Consider the following 20,336-nt stretch of genomic DNA (forward strand, 5'->3'; position numbering starts at 1 on the left):
GAATGAAGTCTCCAGCCCCTGATACAGCTTATATTAGTGATAAATGGAGTGGTGGAGATGGAGGTGGTGGTGGAGGATGTGATGGTTGAAGTAGTAGTAATGGTGGTGGTGACATTTTAGTATATGTATCAAGGATCACTAAATAACAATGATCTCCTCATTAATTATTGGTGGTATATACAGTTGTGTATGAAAGGTAGTAGAGCACAGTCATGAACAGCCCAGGATTTGAAGGAGATTTGAATCCTGGCTCTTTCTTGGTTGATTGTAATGTAGGGACATCTCTAAGCTTCTGTTTCATTATCTGTAAAATACTACAGATACCTCATAGGGCTATTCATCGAATTATATGAGGTAATGTGTTTTCCTGACATTCATTAAGTGTCTAATGTGTGCTGATGGTATAGTTGTTCATTGTTGCTACTGCCGTTGGTTCCCTATTAAAAGAAATTGCATTTGTAAGGTTTGCAACTGATATTTATAATGTTATTTGGCTCTAACTAGCCAGGCTATAGAAATTCAAACACGCCCTGATTTCCTGAACACCAATACTTCTCGTGACTATTGAAGGCAAAGGCTTAGTTTCAAACAAAACGAAAGATTAGATTTGGACCTACTGACTTCCAGTCAAGTTGGCTCCATAAGTTCACACTTGCACATCCACCCTCTGCTTGAAACACAAAGCAATGATAGATAAAAAGTTTAAAGAAGAAATCCAAAAAGACATAGCTGGGTTTCAAAACAAGAGAAACATCTCTTTGGCTCCAAAAATGAAAATCACTGAATGAAACTGAAGCCATAAGCTTTCAGAATTCAACTTTGGAAGCAGGCAGTGGCAGCCTGGAGTTCAGCTCCTGTGGCATATGGGGGCTGAAAATGTCCTGCCCAAGAAGAAAGACTAAAGCCAGGCTCATTACTTGAAAATAAAGGTGATTTTCAACTGGAGGTGATTTTGCCCCCAGGAGACATTTGGCAATGCCTGGAGACATTTTTGGTTGTTGTGGCTGGGGGGCAGGGAGGCTGGGGTTAGGGTGAGGGGTGCTACTGGCATCTAAAAAAAAAAAAACGTTGCCATCAAGTCAATGTCAACTCGTGGCTACCCTGTAGGACAGAGTAGAATTGCCCCACAGGGTTTCCAGAGAGCAGCTGGTGGATTCAAACTGTTGACCTTTTGGTTAGCAGCCATAACACTTAAACCACTGTGCCACCAGAGCTCCTACTGAATCTAGTGGATAGAATCTAGGGATGCTGCTAGACATTCTGCAAAGCACAGGATGGGCCCCCACAACAAAAGAATTATCTGGCCCCAAATGTCAATAGTACCAAGGTTGTGAAACTCTGAGCAAATAAAGGATGCAGTGGGTACAGTGGCCTCTCCTACTGGGAGATGGGGGAAGAGAGATGCCAAGCCACGTGAAGATCCCCCAGGAGCAGAAGCTGGGAGACTGATAAAATGGGCACAGACCCACTGCCTGAGGCTATATCTTTCTATGAAACTATGTCAGGAAAACACTGACATTCTCTTGTGACTGTTCATGTCTCAAAACTAACTGGGATTTCTTAGTACCACAGAGGCAAGGGCCCTGAGATGCCACTAGAAGGCCTGGTTCTGGACTGGATTCGGGGGCTGGGTGGAGGCAGCTGTAAAATCTTCAGACAGGGAGCAGTGAGTAAGTAGAGAGATAAGGGGACAAATGATTCCTATTCAAAATGAGCCTTCACACCAAAATTCCAAAACACGAATAAATCTAATACTAAGAAAGAGTGCCAACAAAATCAACAATTGGAACATGAATTCCTTACAGATGAAATCAATATTTTTAAACAGTCAGAAATGCTGGATCACATGTCTAATAGGAGTATCATGCAGAATATGACATGTGACTCTGATAGGGATGTCAGAAGAGAGACCTGAGGGATAGGTGGATGAGCAATACTTGAAGATATAATAGCTGAAAATTTTCCAGAATTGAAGGAAGATGTGAGTCCTGAGCTAAAAAGTTCATTCCGTGTACCAAGATAGACATACCACTAGACACATCATAGTGAAACTGCACAAATATTGAGTACAAAGAGAGAGTCTTAAATACTACCTGAAAGAACAGTCACTAACTACAAAGGAACACAGAGTACCAGAATTCTTTTCAGCAAAATAAGTGCCAGAAAACAGTAGCTAATAGCTTCAAAGTGTTGTGGTAAAGTAACATTCAGCGTAGAATTTTATATATAGCTAAACTGTCATTCAAGAGTGAAAGCAAAATAAAAATAGAGATATTCAAAGACTAAGAGTATATTACCTATAAACCGAAAAAACTAAACCCATTGCCGTCTAAACGATTCCAACTCATAGTGACCCCATAGGACAGAGTAGAACTGTTCCATAGAGTTTCCAAGGAGCACCTGGTAGATTTGAACTACCAACTTTTTGGTTAGCAGCCATAGCACTTAACCGCTATCCCACCAGGGTTTCTATACTACCTATGGACCTTCACTAAAAGAACTACTACGGGACAAAAGTGAACCCAGAGGTGTTGGATAACAAGAAAAAATGGTGTGCAAAAAAGAAAATGTCAATGACTATAAAAAAATAAGGAGTCCCTGGGTGGTGCAAATGGTTAACATGTTCGACTGCTAACCCAAAGGTTGGTAGTTTGAGTCCATCTAGAAGCACCTCAGAAGAAAGGCCTGGCCATCTTCTCCTGAAAAATCAGCCATTGGGGGGAATATGGTTTGGTCTTTTTTTTTTTTTTTTTAAAGTAAGACACATTTAAGACAACAGAGACAAGATGCAGGAGGCCAGGAGTATTCAGTGGATGGTTAATGTATAATGGGGTTTGTGTCAAGTTCAGGGGCAGAGCAGAAACACTGAATGACATTATACTTTCTTGAAAAAATAAATAGTTGATAAATGTTCTATAGTTTTCAAACCAGTGAAGGGGGAGGAAAATACAGAAAACCTTATGAATCCAATGGAAAGCAGGAAAAGGAAAAAAAAAGAAGAAAGGAAAAAGTGATAAATGGAAAATAACATAAGATGATAGAAATAAGTGCAAATATAATAAATATTAATAGACTAAAGTATTAAAAGACAGATTACAAAATGACATTTTTTACAAGTTCAGCTGTAGGCTGCTTAAGAGAGAAATAACTAAAATAAAATTTAACAGAAAGGTTGTAGAAAAAGTTAAACCATCCGGTACTAATCAGCAGGAAAACTGGTGTAGCAGTATTACTATGAGGTAAAATAGAATTAAGCAAAAAGCACTAATAGGTATAAAGAAAAACATTTCTCAACACTTATAGTTTTAAAATAATTAAAAGCTGATGAAATAATAAGGAGGAATTGGCAAGCCAACAATCATGGTGAGTGATTTATTTAAATATACTACCACTAACCACTAACTGATAGGAAACTCAAGTAAAAATTACCAAAAACATTAAATATTTGAAATGCAGAAGTACCGATTTGTACTAATCCGTGGCTTTTAATCTTTTTTTGACCACCGCTCACAATAAAAAATATATTTTACATACCACCCAGTAAAAATATCTCTACGTGTGTAAATGAAATACAAATTTCACAAAATACTATTTTCTAACCTTTTTTAATGCTGATTTTGATCCTCTAAACTGATTTGACAACTCACGTATGAGTCACAGCTCACAGTTTGAAAAACGTTAATTCCTGTGCATACAATCCTGCACCCAACAGAGAAATAGACATCCTTTTCCAAGTATACATGGAACATCTATAAAAATTCAGCATACATTATGTCACAAATGAAGGCTGCACAAACTAAAAAAAAATTAGTATCAAACAGATCATATCTTGTAACCACAATGCACTTAAATTAGAAATAGGCAATAAAAAGATAATTTTTTTTAAAGCTCATATGTTTGGAAATTTTAAAAAACAGAGTACCTAATACTCATGCATTATAGAGGGAATCACAATGGAAATTATAAAATATTTAGAACCGAATGACTACGGACATACCACATTCCAAAATTTATGCAGTAGCCAAAACTGCACTCACAAGTAGACTTAAAACCTTAGATACATTTATTACAAAGACAAGAAGGAAAAATAAGTGAATTAACCATTTAACTGGAAAAGTTAGAAAAGGAACAAAAGAGTAAGCAAATGAAAAGAAGAAAAAAAAAATAATGCAGAAATTGCCTAGAAGAGCCTGGCACATGGGAAAATGGTGCCTTAAAGTGTTTGGCAGATGGTATGTACCCATTGCCATCAAGTTGATTCCAACTCATAGTGACCCTCTAGGACAGATGGTAGGTTGTTGAAGGAATGAATAAACTAGAAAACAAACACTAGAGAGAAACACCTCTGGAAAGGCTAATAAATAAAAAGAGAGAACAGGCCCACATGAATAATGTTAGGAGTAAAACCACAAATACAGTGGATAATGTGTGTTATATTTACAAAATCGAGCCCTGTGCACCACTACTGCGCTAAAGCTGACTTCAATAAGTGATTCTCGATTTGGTTCTGGAACCAGACCCTAGTTCATAATGTTCTATTTGCTGTTTGCCGAGGATTAGTGTATCAGCTTCTGTTTGTGAAATACGTATACAACCCCTTAACTGATACAGAAAAGGAAGAGATGCACGTATGCTTGCATGCGTGTAAGTATGTTGTAAGGGAAGTTGTAAGATACTTAATCTGTGAGTAAATGATAAGTCAGAGTATATGTTCTTGTTCTGGAATCCGTTTCTTTAACCTAACTTTCACTCTTGGGATTTTTTTCTTCTCCTTTTTGAAAGAAGTTGACTGTCACCAGTGTTTTATAAAAATGAAGAAATGGGGGTGTTTTCAAGTCCTTCGAAAGTGCAGCCATGTCTGTTTTGCTGCAGCCTTGGCGAAGTCAGCATTTCTACCACTGCTCTTCCTGTTTGACAATCTTGAGCATTTTCCTTTTGTGGGTCCTTCCTCTACAGAAAGGTCACCCCTGATGTGTTGGCATGGATCCAAGATAAACTGTTACTAAACCATTGAAATGGAAAACTAGTGCCTCTGTGTTGGAGATGTGGAAAGCCTTGAAAAGCAACCCAAAGAGAGACAATATAGCACCAAACCACAGTCAACCTTGTGAAGTAATGAACAAAACAGACCTTAAAGGAAGGATATCACTTTCAGAAAAGTTTCCACTGATCAAAATAACGGGCAAAAGAAAGAACAGAGGAAACCACAAATAAAGGAAATAAATATCTACGAAAAAGCACATCAGAAGTCTCACCGGCGAAGTGGATAACAGGGATTTTGTGCATTTTGACCCTCCTAGATTGGCGATGATGTATAGGCTGGCTGTATGGTGTGCTCTTGATGCCAGTGGAATTCCTAGCTAGCTTTTTGATTGAGTTATATTTCCTAAGTAGAGAATTGCACTAGAAGAAGCCTTCCAAAATGATCCCCAAACCCAGTGCCGTCGAGTCGAAATGATAAGCAGGTAATATTTCACTTAAAGTGGGTTGGCATCTTACAGGGATATTATTTGTTTCTTAGAATAGGAATAACGCCCATGTCGGGCTCATTCTTAGTCTTCAGAAAAATGGCAAAAGTCAACAGGGGTAGGTAGGTATGGAGCAAATGAATTGAATTCTAGGTTGGGAAGTGTTCACTCAATATCTAAGGAAACTCATTAGGTGCTAGCTGTGAGCAGACCCCAAGGAAAGATGAGAGAAGCATTTCACTATTAATGGAATATTTGTAATTTTTTTGTTGCTACTATACACAGCCACATTCCTGATTTTGGTTTGTAAGTGGCTAAATTAATGAGACAGCCTGCCCTTAATTGTTTTTTGGTAATCACAGGCAGTTCATCCTCACACAAGTGCCTGAACTAAGCCAGTTACCACAGATAAGATTGTGGTAAGCCTACAGCTCTCAGCCTTTGACTACATCTGACGCTTTCCATCCCCTAGACCCTTGCACCATTACCAAAGAGCAATTAAGGAATGCAACAGAACTAGATATTCACCTTTAGTACTCTTCTTGAGTTTGAATTCTAACTTTTGTGTAAAGTTAATGGCACCTTTCTCTTTGTTGTTTCTCACCGTAAAACTTTTGATACTTTTCTGACTTCAGTGTTTTCTAAGTTTACCTTTAGTCACCTCTTCATATTCCATAGGTACTATAACCAGGGAGCGGGGTAATGGAGCTGCATCAAACACATTTTTTTTTTTTAACTTTTATTGTGCTTTAAGTGAAAGTTTACAAATTAAGTCAGTCTCTCATACAAAAATTTATATACACCTTGCTATATGCTCCATGGAAACCCTGGTGGCATAGTGGTTAAGCGCTACAGCTGCTAACCAAGAGGTTTGGCAGTTCAAGTCCTCCAGGTGCTCCTTGGAAACTCTATGGGGCAGTTCTACTCTGTCGTATAGGGTTGCTATGAGCTGGAATTGACTCCACAGCAGTGGGTTTGGTTTGTTTTGGTTTTATATACTCCTAGTTACTCTCCCATAACAAGGTAGCACACACATTCCCTCCACTCTCTGTTTTAATGTCCATTTGTCCAGCTTCTGACCCCATCTGTCCTCTTATCTCCCCTCCAGACAGGAGCTGCCCACGTAGTCTCATGTGTCTACTTGATCCAAGAAGCTCACTCCTCACCAGTATCATTTTCTATCCCATAGTCCAGTCTAGTCCCTGTCTGAAGAGTTGGCTTTGGGCTAGCAGAAGGCCTGGGACCATGATCTCTGGGGTCCTTCTGGTCTCAGTCAGACCATTCAGTCTGGTATTTTTACGAGAATTTGAGGTCAGCATCCCACTGCTCTCCTGCTCCCTCAGGGGTTGTCTGTTATTCCCTGTCAGGGCAGTCATAGGTTGTAGCCGGGCACCATCTAGTTCTTCTGGTCTCAGGCATATGTAGTCCCTGGTTTATGTGGCCCTTTCTATCTCTTGGGCTCATAATTACCTTGTGTCTTTGGTGTTCTTCATTCTCCTTTGCTCCAGATGGGTTGAGACCAATTGATGCATCTTAGATGGCCGCTTGCTAGCGTTTAAGACCCCAGGCGCCACTCTCCAAAGTGGGATGCAAAATGTTTTCTTAATAGCTTTTATTATGCCAATTGACCTAGATGTCCCCTGAAACCATGGTCCCCAAACCCGGGCCCCTGCTACGCTGGCCTTTGAAGCGTTCAGTTTATTAGGGAAACTTCTTTGCTTTTGGTTTAGTCCAGTTGTGCTGGCCTCTCCTGTATTGTATGTTGTCTTTCCCTTCACCTAAAATAGTTCTTGTCTACTATCTAATTAGTAAATACCGCTCTTCCTCCCTCCCTCTCTCCACCATCTCGTAACCATCAAAGAATATTTTCTTCTCTGTTTAAACAATTTCTCAAGTCCTTATAATAGTGGTCTTATACAATATTTATCCTTTTGCAGCTGACTAATTTCACTCAGCATAATGCCTTCCAGATTCCTCCATGTTATGAAATGTTTCACGGATTCATCATTGTTCTCTATCGATGCATAGTATTTCATTGTGTGAATATACCATAATTTATGTATCCATTCATCCATTGTTGGGTACCTTGGTTGCTTCCATCTTTTTGCTATTGTAAACAGTGCTGCAGTGAACATGGGTGTGCATGTATCTGTTCATGTAAGGGGTCTTGTTTCTCTAGGATATATTCCAAGGAGTGGGATTGCTGGATCATATGGTAGTTCTATTTCTAGCTTTTTAACGAAGTACCAAATCGATTTCCAAAGTGATCGTACCATTTTACATTCCCACCACCAGTGAATGTATTCCAGTCTCTCCATAACCTCTCCAACATTTATTATTTTGTGTTTTTTGGATTAATGCCAGCCTTGTTGGAGCAAGATGGAATCTCATTGTAGTTTTTATTTGCATTTCTCTAATGGCTAAGGCTCGTGAGCATTTCCTCATGTATCTGGTAGGTACCTGAATGCCTTCAGTGAAGTGCCTGTTCATATCCTTTGCCCATTTTTTAATTGGGTTATTTGGGTTGAGTTTTTGCAGTATCATGTAGATTTTAGAGGTCAGACACCGGTTGGAAATGTCATAGTTAAAAACCTTTTCCCAGTCTGTAGGTAATCTTTTTACTCTTTTGGTGAAGTCTTTGGATGAGCATAGGTGTTTGATTTTAAAGAGCTCCCAGTTATCTAGTTTTTCTTCTGCATTGTTAGTAATGTTTTGTATACTGTTTATGCCATGTATTGTCCTTATTTTTCCTTTCATGATCTTCATCGTTTTCGATTTTATATTTAGGTCTTTGATCCATTTTGAGTTCGTTTTTGTGCATGGTGTGAGGTATGGGTCTTGTTTCATTTTTTTTGTAGATGGATATCCAGTTATGCCAGCACCATTTGTTAAAAAGGCTGTCTTTTCCTCATTTAACTGTTTTGGGGTCTTTGTTCAAACACATTTTTAACTTCACAAATTCAACATTGAGAGAGAGAAATTATAACTTAAATATTAAGTGGATGACCCTACCCGATGGTCAACTCAGGATGAGATTGCAGACATGTTATTCCTACAGTCAGTCTTAGTTCCCACAAGCCTGTCTTCTAGGAAGAGCATCTCAGTGTATGTGTGTTGTTCTCAGGCTTAAAGATCTACATGTTTTATATAACACAGCCCTTAAGACAATATTTTTTTTTAAGACAAGCCAACTACTTTCATTTGATGCATAGTTGAAGAAACAGTGATTCATTGTGATGCTAGCAGAAAAAAAAGTATATGTTTGTTTTATTAATAGTTGGTCAACCTCAAATGAGACCTCTTCCTGAGGGATTTTAAGAGTAATTTTGACTATGGGACTTCTGCCTTGTGAGCTGCAAATTAATGACCCTTTTTTGACTTTAGTAGCAAATTGCTTTTAATTTCCTGTCCTGGGTGTCTTGTTCTTCTACAGTTTAGCACTAATATTCATATTGATATTAGAGTCAGTGACTCATTCAGTTTGATATTTCTATCCCTGGTGGTGCAGTGCTTAAGAGCTTGGCTGCTGACCAGAAGGTTGGCAGTTCAAATCCACTAGTCTCTCCTTGGAAACCCTAGGGGCAGCTCTTCTGTGTCCTGTAGGGTCGCTATGAGTCAGAAATCAACTTGACAACAACGGGACTGAGTTTTTGTTTTATATCTATATAGGCTGTGGAGTCCTAGTGGCACAGCACTGAAGAGCTCAGGCTGCTAACCAAAAGGTCGGCAGTTTGAATCCACCAGCCACTCCTTGGAAACCCTAGGGGGACAGTTCTACTCTGTTCCATAGGGTCACTATGAGTCTGAATCAACTCGAGGTAATGGGTTTGGGTACGTAGGTTACAGTGTATCAAAAAGTGTCAGTCAACATCCCTAAGTAAAAGTGCACTGTGCTAAGATGTGCTTTTAGTACACCTTGTCATTTAACCCTCACAACAAATCCTATGAAGTTGTTGTTAAAGGCACAGTAACTGACTTAAAGAGAACCAAGGGTTCCCTTTACATAGCTTCTTATATAAATGTTTCCTGAAACACAAATATTCCCCGGGGAAGCAGCAAAGAATCATTGCAGGGACAGATCAGCAAGTGCAAGTTAACATCCAGGCTGTAGACAGGCTGTGCTTGAAAGTTCTCATTTAGGAGTGGGTTGTCCAGAAGTTGTGGAATGTATTCTCCCAAGGAAATGATGTTAACAACAAAAACATAGTTATCCATAATGTGTCTACAATAGTATACTATTGATGCAAACCATTTTTGTGCAACCATGTTTCCATGGAAAAATTTACTCAGCCTTTCCCCTTGGAGAGCTAAGGACACATTCCTCTATTAGAGTAGAGTAATTAGAAACGTTCAAATTCTGAACCAGTGGTGGCTTCCACGGCCTGCCATGTGAGTGGATGAGAGGGAGGAGGATAGAAGTAGAATGAGTGGAACTGGGTACAGAGGGACCTAGAGATCAGGAGGTCTCTGTGGAGGAACCGGAATAAAGCCAAGGTGAAGGGTGGGGGGAAGGTGAGGGAGCTTTGGGGACCCAGAACTTCTACGGGTCTAAACACTTCTCATTCCTAGGGCAACCAGCTCCCTGATCAGGGCTTTCATTTCTTCCACTGACCCAAAGATTTTGTCTGTCTTCTTCATTTTGAATACTACCACTCGGGGCTTACTCTGGGAAACTTGGCTTTCCTTGACCCAGCTACTCCTAAAGGAGGAACAAGGACACTAAGGGTTTTAATGTCTGTAAAGGAAAGGGCCCTTCCTAAGCCCTCCAGAAATTTTCCTTTTTCACTTGAGCCCCAAAGGAGCAAACATCAGCCAACAGATGCTTTTGGTGGGTTTCTGAGTACATAAGGGTCTGAAATAAAATGCATAAACATTTCAGATGTAGCTATCTAAGATTGAAGTTTATGGGACAAGGGAAACATACTCTGCTTCTTTCTCTCCTTCCTCAAAATGGAAGTGAAAAGGATTGGGTAGGTTCCAGATCAAAGCTTGCCAGCAGGCTGTAAGAGAATACTATCCTAAGAAGCGTTATCAGCAAGTGAAAGTGTGTTTCTCTGGCCACTGTGTCGCTGGGGTGTGTGTGCTCAAGGGGCATGTCTCTATCAGTGGTGTAAGAACCACCTGGGTACTTAAGTGGCTACCTGGTTCTCCAGGTGCACCTCATACTACCTTCCTCTTTACCTGACAGCCAGTGTTTCTCTGACTTCTCTGGTGATATGAATCACTTGGCACCTGTGATGCTATAAAAACCCCAAGTCTCCAGGCCCTATCCTAGACCTACTAAATTAGAATCCACAAGGGAAGGACCTAGAAGAATGTATGCTTACCTAGTGGCCCCAAGTGATTCCTGTCAAGGGAGTGTGGCAACGCTGCTTGACTAGGCTCCCCAACCCCACCCCACCCTGCTGGTCTTTAAAAGTTCCTAGGACATCCGCTTCTGCCTCAGAATTGTTACATACATTGTTTCTTCTCCATTGAAAGGTCTTTCTCACTCTGTACTCTTAGTTAATGCCTACTTCTCATAACTTCAAGACTCTGTTTAGATATGATTTTTTCAGAAAGACGGTCCTTGAGCACCACCATCATCATCTAAATCAAGTTCTTATGTTTCATTCTCGTAACTACTTAGCATTTGTGACACAGTTTGTATCTTGTGTATTTACTTAATGTCTCTCTCCCTACTAGTACCTAGCACAGAGGAAGCTTAATATTGTTTTGAGTGAATGAATGAATGGAAAAATAGAATTGTTGAGAGAGAGATACTGAAGGTTGCATGGGATGCTGCTCAACAATAACAAAAAAGTACTGAGCCTGTGAAAACTTTAATCTCTCAAATAAAATTTTTACATGTCAACTAAAGTCAAGGTGATGGAAGTGGTGGTTCAGTGGTAGAATTCTTGCCTTTCATACCAGAGACCCAGGTTCGATTCCTGGCCAGTGCACCTCATGTGTCTGTCAGAGGAGTCTGGCATGTTGCTATGATGCTGAATAGGTTTCAGTGGAGTTTCCAGGCTAAGGTGGACTAGGAAGAAAGCCCTGGTGATCTGTGTCCGAAAATCAGCCGTTGAAAACCCTGTGGATACAACAGCCCAGTCGGTGACCAGTCACAGGTAGGGCGCGGACTGAGCAGCAGTTCATCCTGTTGTGTGTGGAGTTGCCAAGAGTCAGGGCCTGGCTCAACAGCAGCTAAGAACAACAAAATCAAGGTGCATGGACCCAAAAAATAAGTGTATGGAGGGCAATGAGCTAGATTACTTCAAAAAAGTATTTATTAAATACCTGATATGTACAAAATAAAACTGATATAATCTCTGTCCTTATGGAGCTTACATTCTAGCAAGAATGATAGCTTTTAAGCAGCCGGTTACACAATTTAATAGTTATAATTTTGATAAATGTAATGAATGAGAATTAGAACTGTAAGAGTCTACAACAGGGGGACCTGACATGGTCAGCAGGGCATTGGGCTGGTCGTAGAATTTCGGAGACATGTGGCTGGAAAACCTCTGGCCAAAGGATCAAATACGCTCTGTCCTGTCTCCCATCAAAGTTGGCATGAGGGAGGTGCCTCCACATTGGAGTTTCTCAACCTTGGCACCGTTTACATTTGGAAATGCATAAGTGTTTGTTGTGGGTGCTGTCCTGCGTACTGTAGAATGTTGTAGCATCATCTGTGGCCTCTATCCACTAGCTGTCAGTCGCAACGCACAGTTGGTAGACAATGCCAGATGTTCCTTGAAGGGACGAAACTCATCCTTCCTCCCTCCGCCACGTTGAGAACCACTGCTGTACCTAAAACTCAGTTTAAAAAAAAAAGTAGATACATTTCCTAAGTCAGTAGTAAGTACTTGATTTCTTCAACAAACAAGTATTTATTGAGTGCCTGTTATGTGCCAGACATGGTTCTAGGCACTGGAGACATCACCATGATCAGAGCCCATGCTTTCTTGAAGCTACATTCCAGTGGGCAGAGATGGACAATAAATTCAAAATGTAAAACACTTCAGAACAAGGGGATGGGTTGGTAAGAGAAACCCTCTCTCATAAGGTGACGTTTGTACCAATGCTTGAAAGAAGCAAGGGAACGAGCCACATGGGAGGGAACACCAAGAGCATGATGCGAAGCCATTGGAGGGCATGTACTTGACATCACCTTGCCATCTTCAGGCCTAACCATGCTCCTTTGTGTTTCAGAGCCTCCTCCGCAGAAGGGCAGTTGAATGGACTCCAGAGAAGCCTTAACTCTGCACCCTTTGTGCCCATCACCAGCTCCACAGGTTAGTGGGCACCAGGGACAGCAGGGAGGGTGCTGGGCCTGGGCTTGACACATTCTCTCTTCTGCCTCAGAAGAGAGTTCCAGTTCAAAGAATGAAGTGTCCAAGCTTTTGAAATATTGGCAAATGGGTATTTTTCTTACATTCTTTAAAATGGAGACAGGTTAGGATAGAACGGTTTTCTGAAGCAAACTTGGAGTAGATGAGATTTCCCAGTCTGGTAGAACGCTACCAGATTTGCAACATTTAATAAAAATACCCTCTGTTTGACTGGTGTTTCACTGTTTATGTAGTATTTCCACGTGTAGTATCTCTCACTTAATCCTCACAGCAACCCCGTGAGGCGGGCCTTCATGTCTTTCAGACGAGAAAACTGATACTCAGAAAGTTGAGGGGCTTGCGGGAGGTGATCATGGATACAGACCCTAAGTCCTTTTGTGCTGTTTTCATGGTAGTCACCAAGGGCCTAATGCCTCCCAGTTCAGGTATCTGAGAATGTCCAGGGATAGTTTGCTGTGAGTAATAATTCATAAAATACACTACTTAGTCTTCAGAAAGTTGAAAGAAAGTCACTCAGATTCAATTTAACAAATATTTATTATTGAGCTCCTACTGTGGAGAAAGGAGCCTGCTGGGCACTGAGGTATCTACAGGGTGAACAAGATGGTTCCCACTGCCAGGGAACTTATAGACACCAGGAGGTAGAGAAGTCAAGAGAGGGAGTGTGCTACAGGGTAGGTGTAAAAACAGCTTGGGGGCAGTGTCTGACCTCCTCCAACCCCACAGCGGGGAAGGAGAACCAAGACCAACAGCGCAAGGCTGGCTCCCATGAGGGGGAGGCCAGACAAGCCTCCTATCTCCACCATCTCTATTAATTCTGACACCATCTGTCCCTTGCACACCACTCTCTACTTCTCTGCTGGGTTCAATAATTCATTGCAAATGGCCACACAGAACTCACAGACAATACTCACAATTATGAGGTTTATTAGGAAAGTAACAGTACAATTCAGGCTCCGGATACAGCTCTTCTATCAGGACAGTCTCTTCCCAGCTGTGCTCCCAGACACATCTCTCCCTGGCCCTAGGCCTCTCCCCAAAGGCACTCAGCTTTCTCCATGAGCCGGGAAGCCCACGTCGACCTCTCCTGCTGTCAGGTCTCTGCTGCCAGGCCTCTCCTGCCACTGTTTCTCATTGTCTTCAGGGTTACAGCTTGCTCGCATCTTGACCATGAGTTAATATTTACTGGCTGTTGGTGAGGAGTCAGTCATCCTGCATTTGGTATCAGCATAAAACCACAGAGCAAGGAGAAGTCGTACTTCTTCCTGGCTTCTATTATCTACATTTTTCCCCCTGTTTCTCCCTTAAGGTAACAAGGAGATTATTCTTCTCATCTCGTTCAGGTAGCATGTTATTTACTGCTGTTGTCACCAAATGAATCTGGGCCTCTAGACTCCCTTGAATTTGTTTCTACTCTGTGACTTTTCTGGTATTCCTGATCCTTAAAGAAAAACTGATGAACATGACATGAGAAGGTTCAGGCATTTTCCATACTTAAAAATAAACATTTTACCTTAACAGCGTAATAGCAGCTAACTCTGTTACAGTTACTTACATGACTGGGAAGTAACTAACTACTTGGCACTCCAGTGTTTCAACTGCAAATCGTGTGTTTTTCTGTATTCCAAGTAGAGTTAGAGGAGTTATCCTAGGGATTCAGAAGGGTGTCTTATAAAAAGGAGGTTAGGTTGTGAATAGCAACATTTTCTTTAAACCTACTAGAAGGAAGAGCCCCCATAGTAAGTTGAAAGGTTTACTCATCTACCTGAGACAAAGGAAGTTTGTGCTTAGACGGGAATCCCTAAACTGACTTTGAAAGGTAATTTGCCCACCTGGTCTGGTTAATTCAGTTGGTTAAATGTGGCATTAATGAGTCCATGAGAACAGCAAATGTCTACTCCCTGGCCTCTTAACCAGTCAGTCCCCTAAGTCTGTCCAGCCAGGCTTTAAAGCTGTGTGCCTTTGTTCCTCCCACAGTCTGAATAAGATAGTGAGTGGTTTAGCCCAAGGCACTGCTGAAAAACAACTGAATCCATTCCCGCTGATGGTGGGTTGGGGCCATCCATTCTATTATGAGTGTTAAAAGAGACAGTAAATGTGAAAGTTCCTAGTGGAACGTCTAGAAATGAATGTTCCTTTTCCTCGACTTCCTTACCTCAGGCTCTATATTCTGAGTTTGCTATGGAAGGGAAGACATAGAGTCAGCAAATTTGGAAATTTGAGGAGGATGCTAGGGTGGAGGCCTTTGGCTCAAAGCCAGTGCCATCGGCCTTCCTACTTTAATACCATGGTGTTCTTCTTGAGTTCTGAAGTGGTGATGGTGAACTAAAATAGCAGGAGAGCAACACATTAGATAACTGACATTTCTCTCGTGCTTATTTGATTGTGTAAACTACCATTATTGTAGGAGTCAGAAGCCCACAACTGTCCATCCTTAGCCTCTGCCTAAGCCTTTCAACTGTCTTAGAACTCAAACCCCCTGCCCTTTTTTTTTTTTTAAAAAAAGCTTTTATTGTTCTATAGGGTGGAAGGGACCCTATCACCTTTTGAAAATCAACGATGGACTTGATTAAAAGAAATGAGAAGCAAGGACTTACCAAATGTGTATTGTTTCAGGCCCTGGGTAAAATGCATTTCAGCATTGGTGCTCTTTGTATGGGGATGGGCACAGCCTTGTGAATCTGCCTGCCCACTTCATTGTCTCTCAGAGAGACAACAAGAAACTTCCATCAGTATAAAGTAAAACCAGTGGAGCTTAAACCCTGAGGATGTGGAAGTCACTTTAATATTACAGTGCAATCATTTGCCTGGCAGCTCTCAGCAGAATGACCTAGTTTCCACTACCAGACCCTTGTTCTTTTCACCATGCATTATATATAATTGTTGGCGCTCCTGAGCGGACCTGGAGTTTAATTGATTGAAAATAAACAAATGCAGCTGTTGAGATACTTGTGCTAGTGGAATTGCCATGCCCTTTGCTCTTCCCAAAACCTTCTTCTCTCCCGGGGGCTGGAGGCATAAGAATTTGAGTGGCCTACCCACTCTTAACCTGTTGGAAAGCAAAAGAGAGCATGATCTGGTGTTTGGCAGGAAGCGAGGGTGGCAGCACCTGGGAGAAAGAAGACCCTCGTAACCTAGTTTTAGGGTTCTACCTCTTGTCCTTTTGGCCAAGATTAAATATAGTGTTAAGTAGGGATTTTTTTTTCCATTTTTCAGGATCTGTGGAAGCTCCCCAAGTTATTTTCGCCAGATCCAAACCCTTGCCCACACAATCTGGAGCCCTTGCTACAGTTATAGGACAGAGAAAATCAAAGTCGGTGAAGTCAGGGCCAATATAAGGTAACAGAATAAGGGCGTATATTTTCTTTATTACTTGCCGACTTTAGCCTACAGCAATAGCCTTAATCACTATCAAGAAAAGTGATCAAAATAACAATGAAGTTGGGACTTCATAAAACCAAAGGTCAGAAAGACTCTCCAAAACATTCTGGGTCAAAGTTGAGCTGCAACTAGCCGGTTTCTGAAGGTCCTACCAGTAGGTGGCACTGCAGCAGTAAGAAATTTCCCTACAATTATTAGAGACTTTTGTTGAAAAATATGGGAACTTTGAGGGAAATCAAAGAAAAACTCGAACCATGATGGACTGATCACAAGTACATTGTAACAGAATATATTGGAAAGCGTGATATTTAAAGGTCAAGTTGCAGTAGAGTCCAAAAAGACTGAATATTTATTGAAGAAGGCTTTTACAGTACATAGGTAGTTTGTGAACTGGACTTTAAGATAATGGGAGGCAGATAGGGAATAAAATTTTTTTTTTTTAATTTTTTGGTGAAGTTGATGGATTAATTATGCTTTTTGTTGTTTTTTTAAATAAACATGCTATAATTGGTGTCTAACCACCCGTCCAATACATTGAAGAAATGGACTACCTTGATCTTATGAGGCTGTATACATACTTCACCAGCATTTTGTTCTAAGCTGTGGCCTTCAAAACTTTCCAGAAAATTCTGTGAAACCTCAAGGCTTTGAGAATTTCTTTCCTCTTTGCTCTGCCCCCCACACTAAAGCACACCTGCAATGAGCTTAATACTCTTCTTACCTCTCGGGGAGTATTTATAAACTTATTTGAGAGGCATTATTCATCAAAATACCCCAGGAGAGCAAAGGAGAGAGGAAAATTATTTACCCACCACAGGATTCATTTACATTGGATTAGAATACTTCAAATATCCTTCCCCAGCCCATCTAAGCTCTTTCCAGAAAGGAATAAGAAGAGAGAAGGGAACACCAAATCCATGGCTTGGTCATCTACCAAAATGTACCAGAGAAACTGAATACAGCCAGGGCTCTACTGTCAATACTTAGTCAACGGGCCTTTAATTCTGATACTAAGCAGCCTGTCGAGTGATGAACAACGAATAGAAAATAAAAAACTAAAGCAAGAAGGTCAGTATTTCCTTCAGGAGACTGGCAGCCAGACAAATGAATGTGACATCAACTCCAAACCAAACTGATGGCCTGCCAAGGAGTACTAATGTCCATCCACTTCCAGGACTGTGAGACTTGGACCTGCCACAGTTGTAATATCACTTTCCATGAACCTATTTCATTAGTGTCCCTTACATTCCACACTGAACATTACATGGCAAAATAGGGTCCTCAGTAAAGAAACCTTGGGAAAGAGCCCATCTCTCAATATTTAAATCTCCTCTATTACAAACACAGCCCTACTGAGTTGTACATAGGCTAGGGATGGGTGATGCTGTGGTTTGTAATTAGCTGAGGTGATGGACTCAGAAAATGGAATGGGTCAGAGAGCCTCAGAAGTCCAGCCTCCCATGCCACAGCATAGCTGCTGGGAAGCTTCAGAGGAGGCCCAGCAACCAGGCATGTGGTAGATGGCATGGGCTGCCTCTCCTTCAGCTGGGGAATTAGGTAGTTTACAAAGTGAGGAGGCAGAATCTCAGAGTCCACAGCCCATCAGCTGGATGTGTGGTTTCTTCTTGTGAAGGCAGTGTGGACAGAATCGTTGCTTGGGCCATGGCCCCTTCATCCAGGGCTTTGAACTGGTTCTGCTCCATTCAACCGTGGCCAACAAAGTGAAACTCGAACAGACCTGAATTTTTAAAACGTGGATGAAGCAGAATGATAACCGGAATGGGAAATACTACAGGTCGAGGCCCTCCTAGAAAATCTCCCTCTTAGAAAACAAGGGCAGCGTGTGCATTGCATAGCAACCAAATCTCTTGACCAGCAGTGTCGGAAACAACACTGCCCTGCTCAAAGATGGCAGCCAACCTTGCCACTTTGAATGCATGTCACTCTCCACAGTCCTGGCGATTATCCAGTCTCCCGCATCAGGCTCCTAAAACATCTCACTATACCTCTTCCGAGTCTCCCTTTCCAGGGCTTCAACCTGTAATTTTTCCTGTTCGAGTTATCATTCTGCTTCACCCAAATTTTAAAAATTTGTGTCTGTTCTGATTTCACTTCATCAGCCATGACTGAGCCTGTTCTAACCGGTTTGAAGCCCTGCCTTCAACCAAAACCACAAACAAGTGTCATCAGCAGCTGTGACAGCCCTAGAATCTCTTCATATATGGAATTAGGGAAGCAGCCAGGTTAGATTAGAGGACCTGAAGTATGTTTACATAGCCTTTTATGTAAGATGGAAAAAATACCAATTGTCCTTATTAAAAAATGGAGGGAGTTTAGGGAGTGACTAAAGCCTGCCTGAGCCCCCCTAGGTGGGTCACCAGTGTCCCATTTAAATACAAACATCAATAGGAAAAATAAGAATATTTTAAATTTGTAATATAAGGAACCGGGAAAATTTTTCATCAGTTACGTTTCTGTCATCTAATTGTTCTAAGCAACTCTAAGTTCTGGGAGCAGTTCTGAGCAGCTGCTCATAGCACTTACTTCATTATAGACTGTGTTACATAGATGATGTTTTTGCAGTCTGTGTTTCGCTCACCTAAATCTGGCTGCAGCCACACAAGAAGGATGTGGATCCTTCAGCATGGCAAAGTAGCCTGGCTGTCAGCCATTGCAATTTCATGCTTTCCTGTCCCGAGGCCTCTCTCTCATCTCATTTAGTAACTATTTCTACATTTGGAAACAAAACTCAAGTGTAGTTGAACCACCTGGTTGGAGCTGGGGGAGGAGACAACCTGGCGTTTAGTTTGGGGGAAGGAGAGGAGAAGTTACTTCTAAGAATGCACCCAAAGGGGGTTCATTTGCTTTAAGAAAACTAGGGAGCTCTACTTCTGAAATGAGCTGCTTAGAAAGATAACATCTGAAAATTGATACTGTCTCTCCTTGAGCTGGCAAAGTCCCAAGGGAGGAGTGATGATGCTTCAGTTGTTAACAATTACTACGTTGTTATAAAGAGACACGGGCAGCACAGTGGCCCCGTTCTCAAATTACACTTACGTTACAGAAGTACACACACCTTCTGGAAAAACCACCTGGCAACCTGGGCTGTCAGAGCTGTGCCTGCCGCTGCACCTTATAGCGCAGTTGTGCTGCCATAGCAACATCCAGTTACCTCGCATGGAAGAATATCCTGTCTGTTCTTGTAGTTTTCAACTGGGCAAATAACCACTATGATTTTGCCTTACTCTGTCCATCTTTGTGTTTATCATTACAGGTTATCAGTCTTTGTTCTGTGGTTTTCCATCCTGTGAACGCACACATCTTGCTGCTCCTTTCAATGGGATGCTTGTTGTACACTCACTTACCTTTGCTTTACCATCTTTATATCCTCAGGACATAATTGCTCCTAAAAGTTCTAAAGAAAGAAAATGAACAGCATGCTAAGCCATGCCTACTTTTGGAAAAAGTAAGATTTGCACGTGGAAAAATTTACAACTCTTCTTGCCCGATCTGTAGAGTTTGAACTGGGCCCCAAAGAGTGTAGGTGTGTGACTGCAGGGCTTAGAGAATGATGATTTGAAGTATGTTGCCCTGTTGGCGTGATTAGCATTGATATTCATCCTTTATTCTTCTAAATTATGATTATAAAGCAGAAGAATCCCATCCTCCTAACTGCTCAGAATGATTCAAGAACATCATTAGTAAAAGTAAAACAATAGTCTTTTTTTTACTTTTTTCTTCTCACTTTTCAAACATGCAACTATTTCCAGTTAGCACCATAAATATAAAGGGGCTCTCTTCTCTTGAAACTTGAATCCAGGTTATCACATTATCTGATACCAGAGAGTAACAACTAGAATGTGTGGAATGGCCCTTTAGCTATATCGATAAAACACAGCATGTATGGAAGGCCAATAAGGGGGGGTATAAGTTAGGAAGCTAACATGCTTTATAAAATGATCAGCTGAAGGAGAATGTCAGCTGACTAGAAGTCGCTGTGTTAGTATCATTTGTTAGTAGGTGGAGGAATCACTCTCTTTTCATACCTGTTGAACTTAAAAGTGATTTTGTGTCTTTTCACCCCTTCCATTCACCTCTGATTTGCTTTCCAGGGAAATTAAAACATTTGACAAACCCAAATGAAGATATTTTG

At 41.2% G+C, this 20,336-nt stretch overlaps 1 protein-coding gene across 8 annotated transcripts in view; it reads left to right on the forward strand.

The window, feature by feature from the left end:
* The window catches only part of TTLL5 (tubulin tyrosine ligase like 5), a 333,039-nt gene that overhangs the window by 274,908 nt on the left and 37,795 nt on the right, over nucleotides 1-20,336 (forward strand). For 4 of the 8 annotated variants that reach the window (XM_049898661.1, XM_049898664.1, XM_049898663.1 and 1 more), the window contains 2 exons: nucleotides 12,663-12,745; nucleotides 16,019-16,621. In XM_049898661.1, the coding sequence (XP_049754618.1) occupies nucleotides 12,663-12,745; nucleotides 16,019-16,140 (205 nt within the window). In that variant the 3' untranslated portion in view covers nucleotides 16,141-16,621. Of the gene's footprint in view, nucleotides 1-12,662; nucleotides 12,746-16,018; nucleotides 16,623-20,336 lie in introns of those variants that run through there. The other 4 variants (XM_049898665.1, XM_049898667.1, XM_049898666.1 and 1 more) reach the window with 3 other exon arrangements.

The sequence above is a fragment of the Elephas maximus genome, chromosome 10 (genome assembly GCF_024166365.1).
Source record: "Elephas maximus indicus isolate mEleMax1 chromosome 10, mEleMax1 primary haplotype, whole genome shotgun sequence".
Lineage (NCBI taxonomy): Eukaryota > Metazoa > Chordata > Mammalia > Proboscidea > Elephantidae > Elephas > Elephas maximus.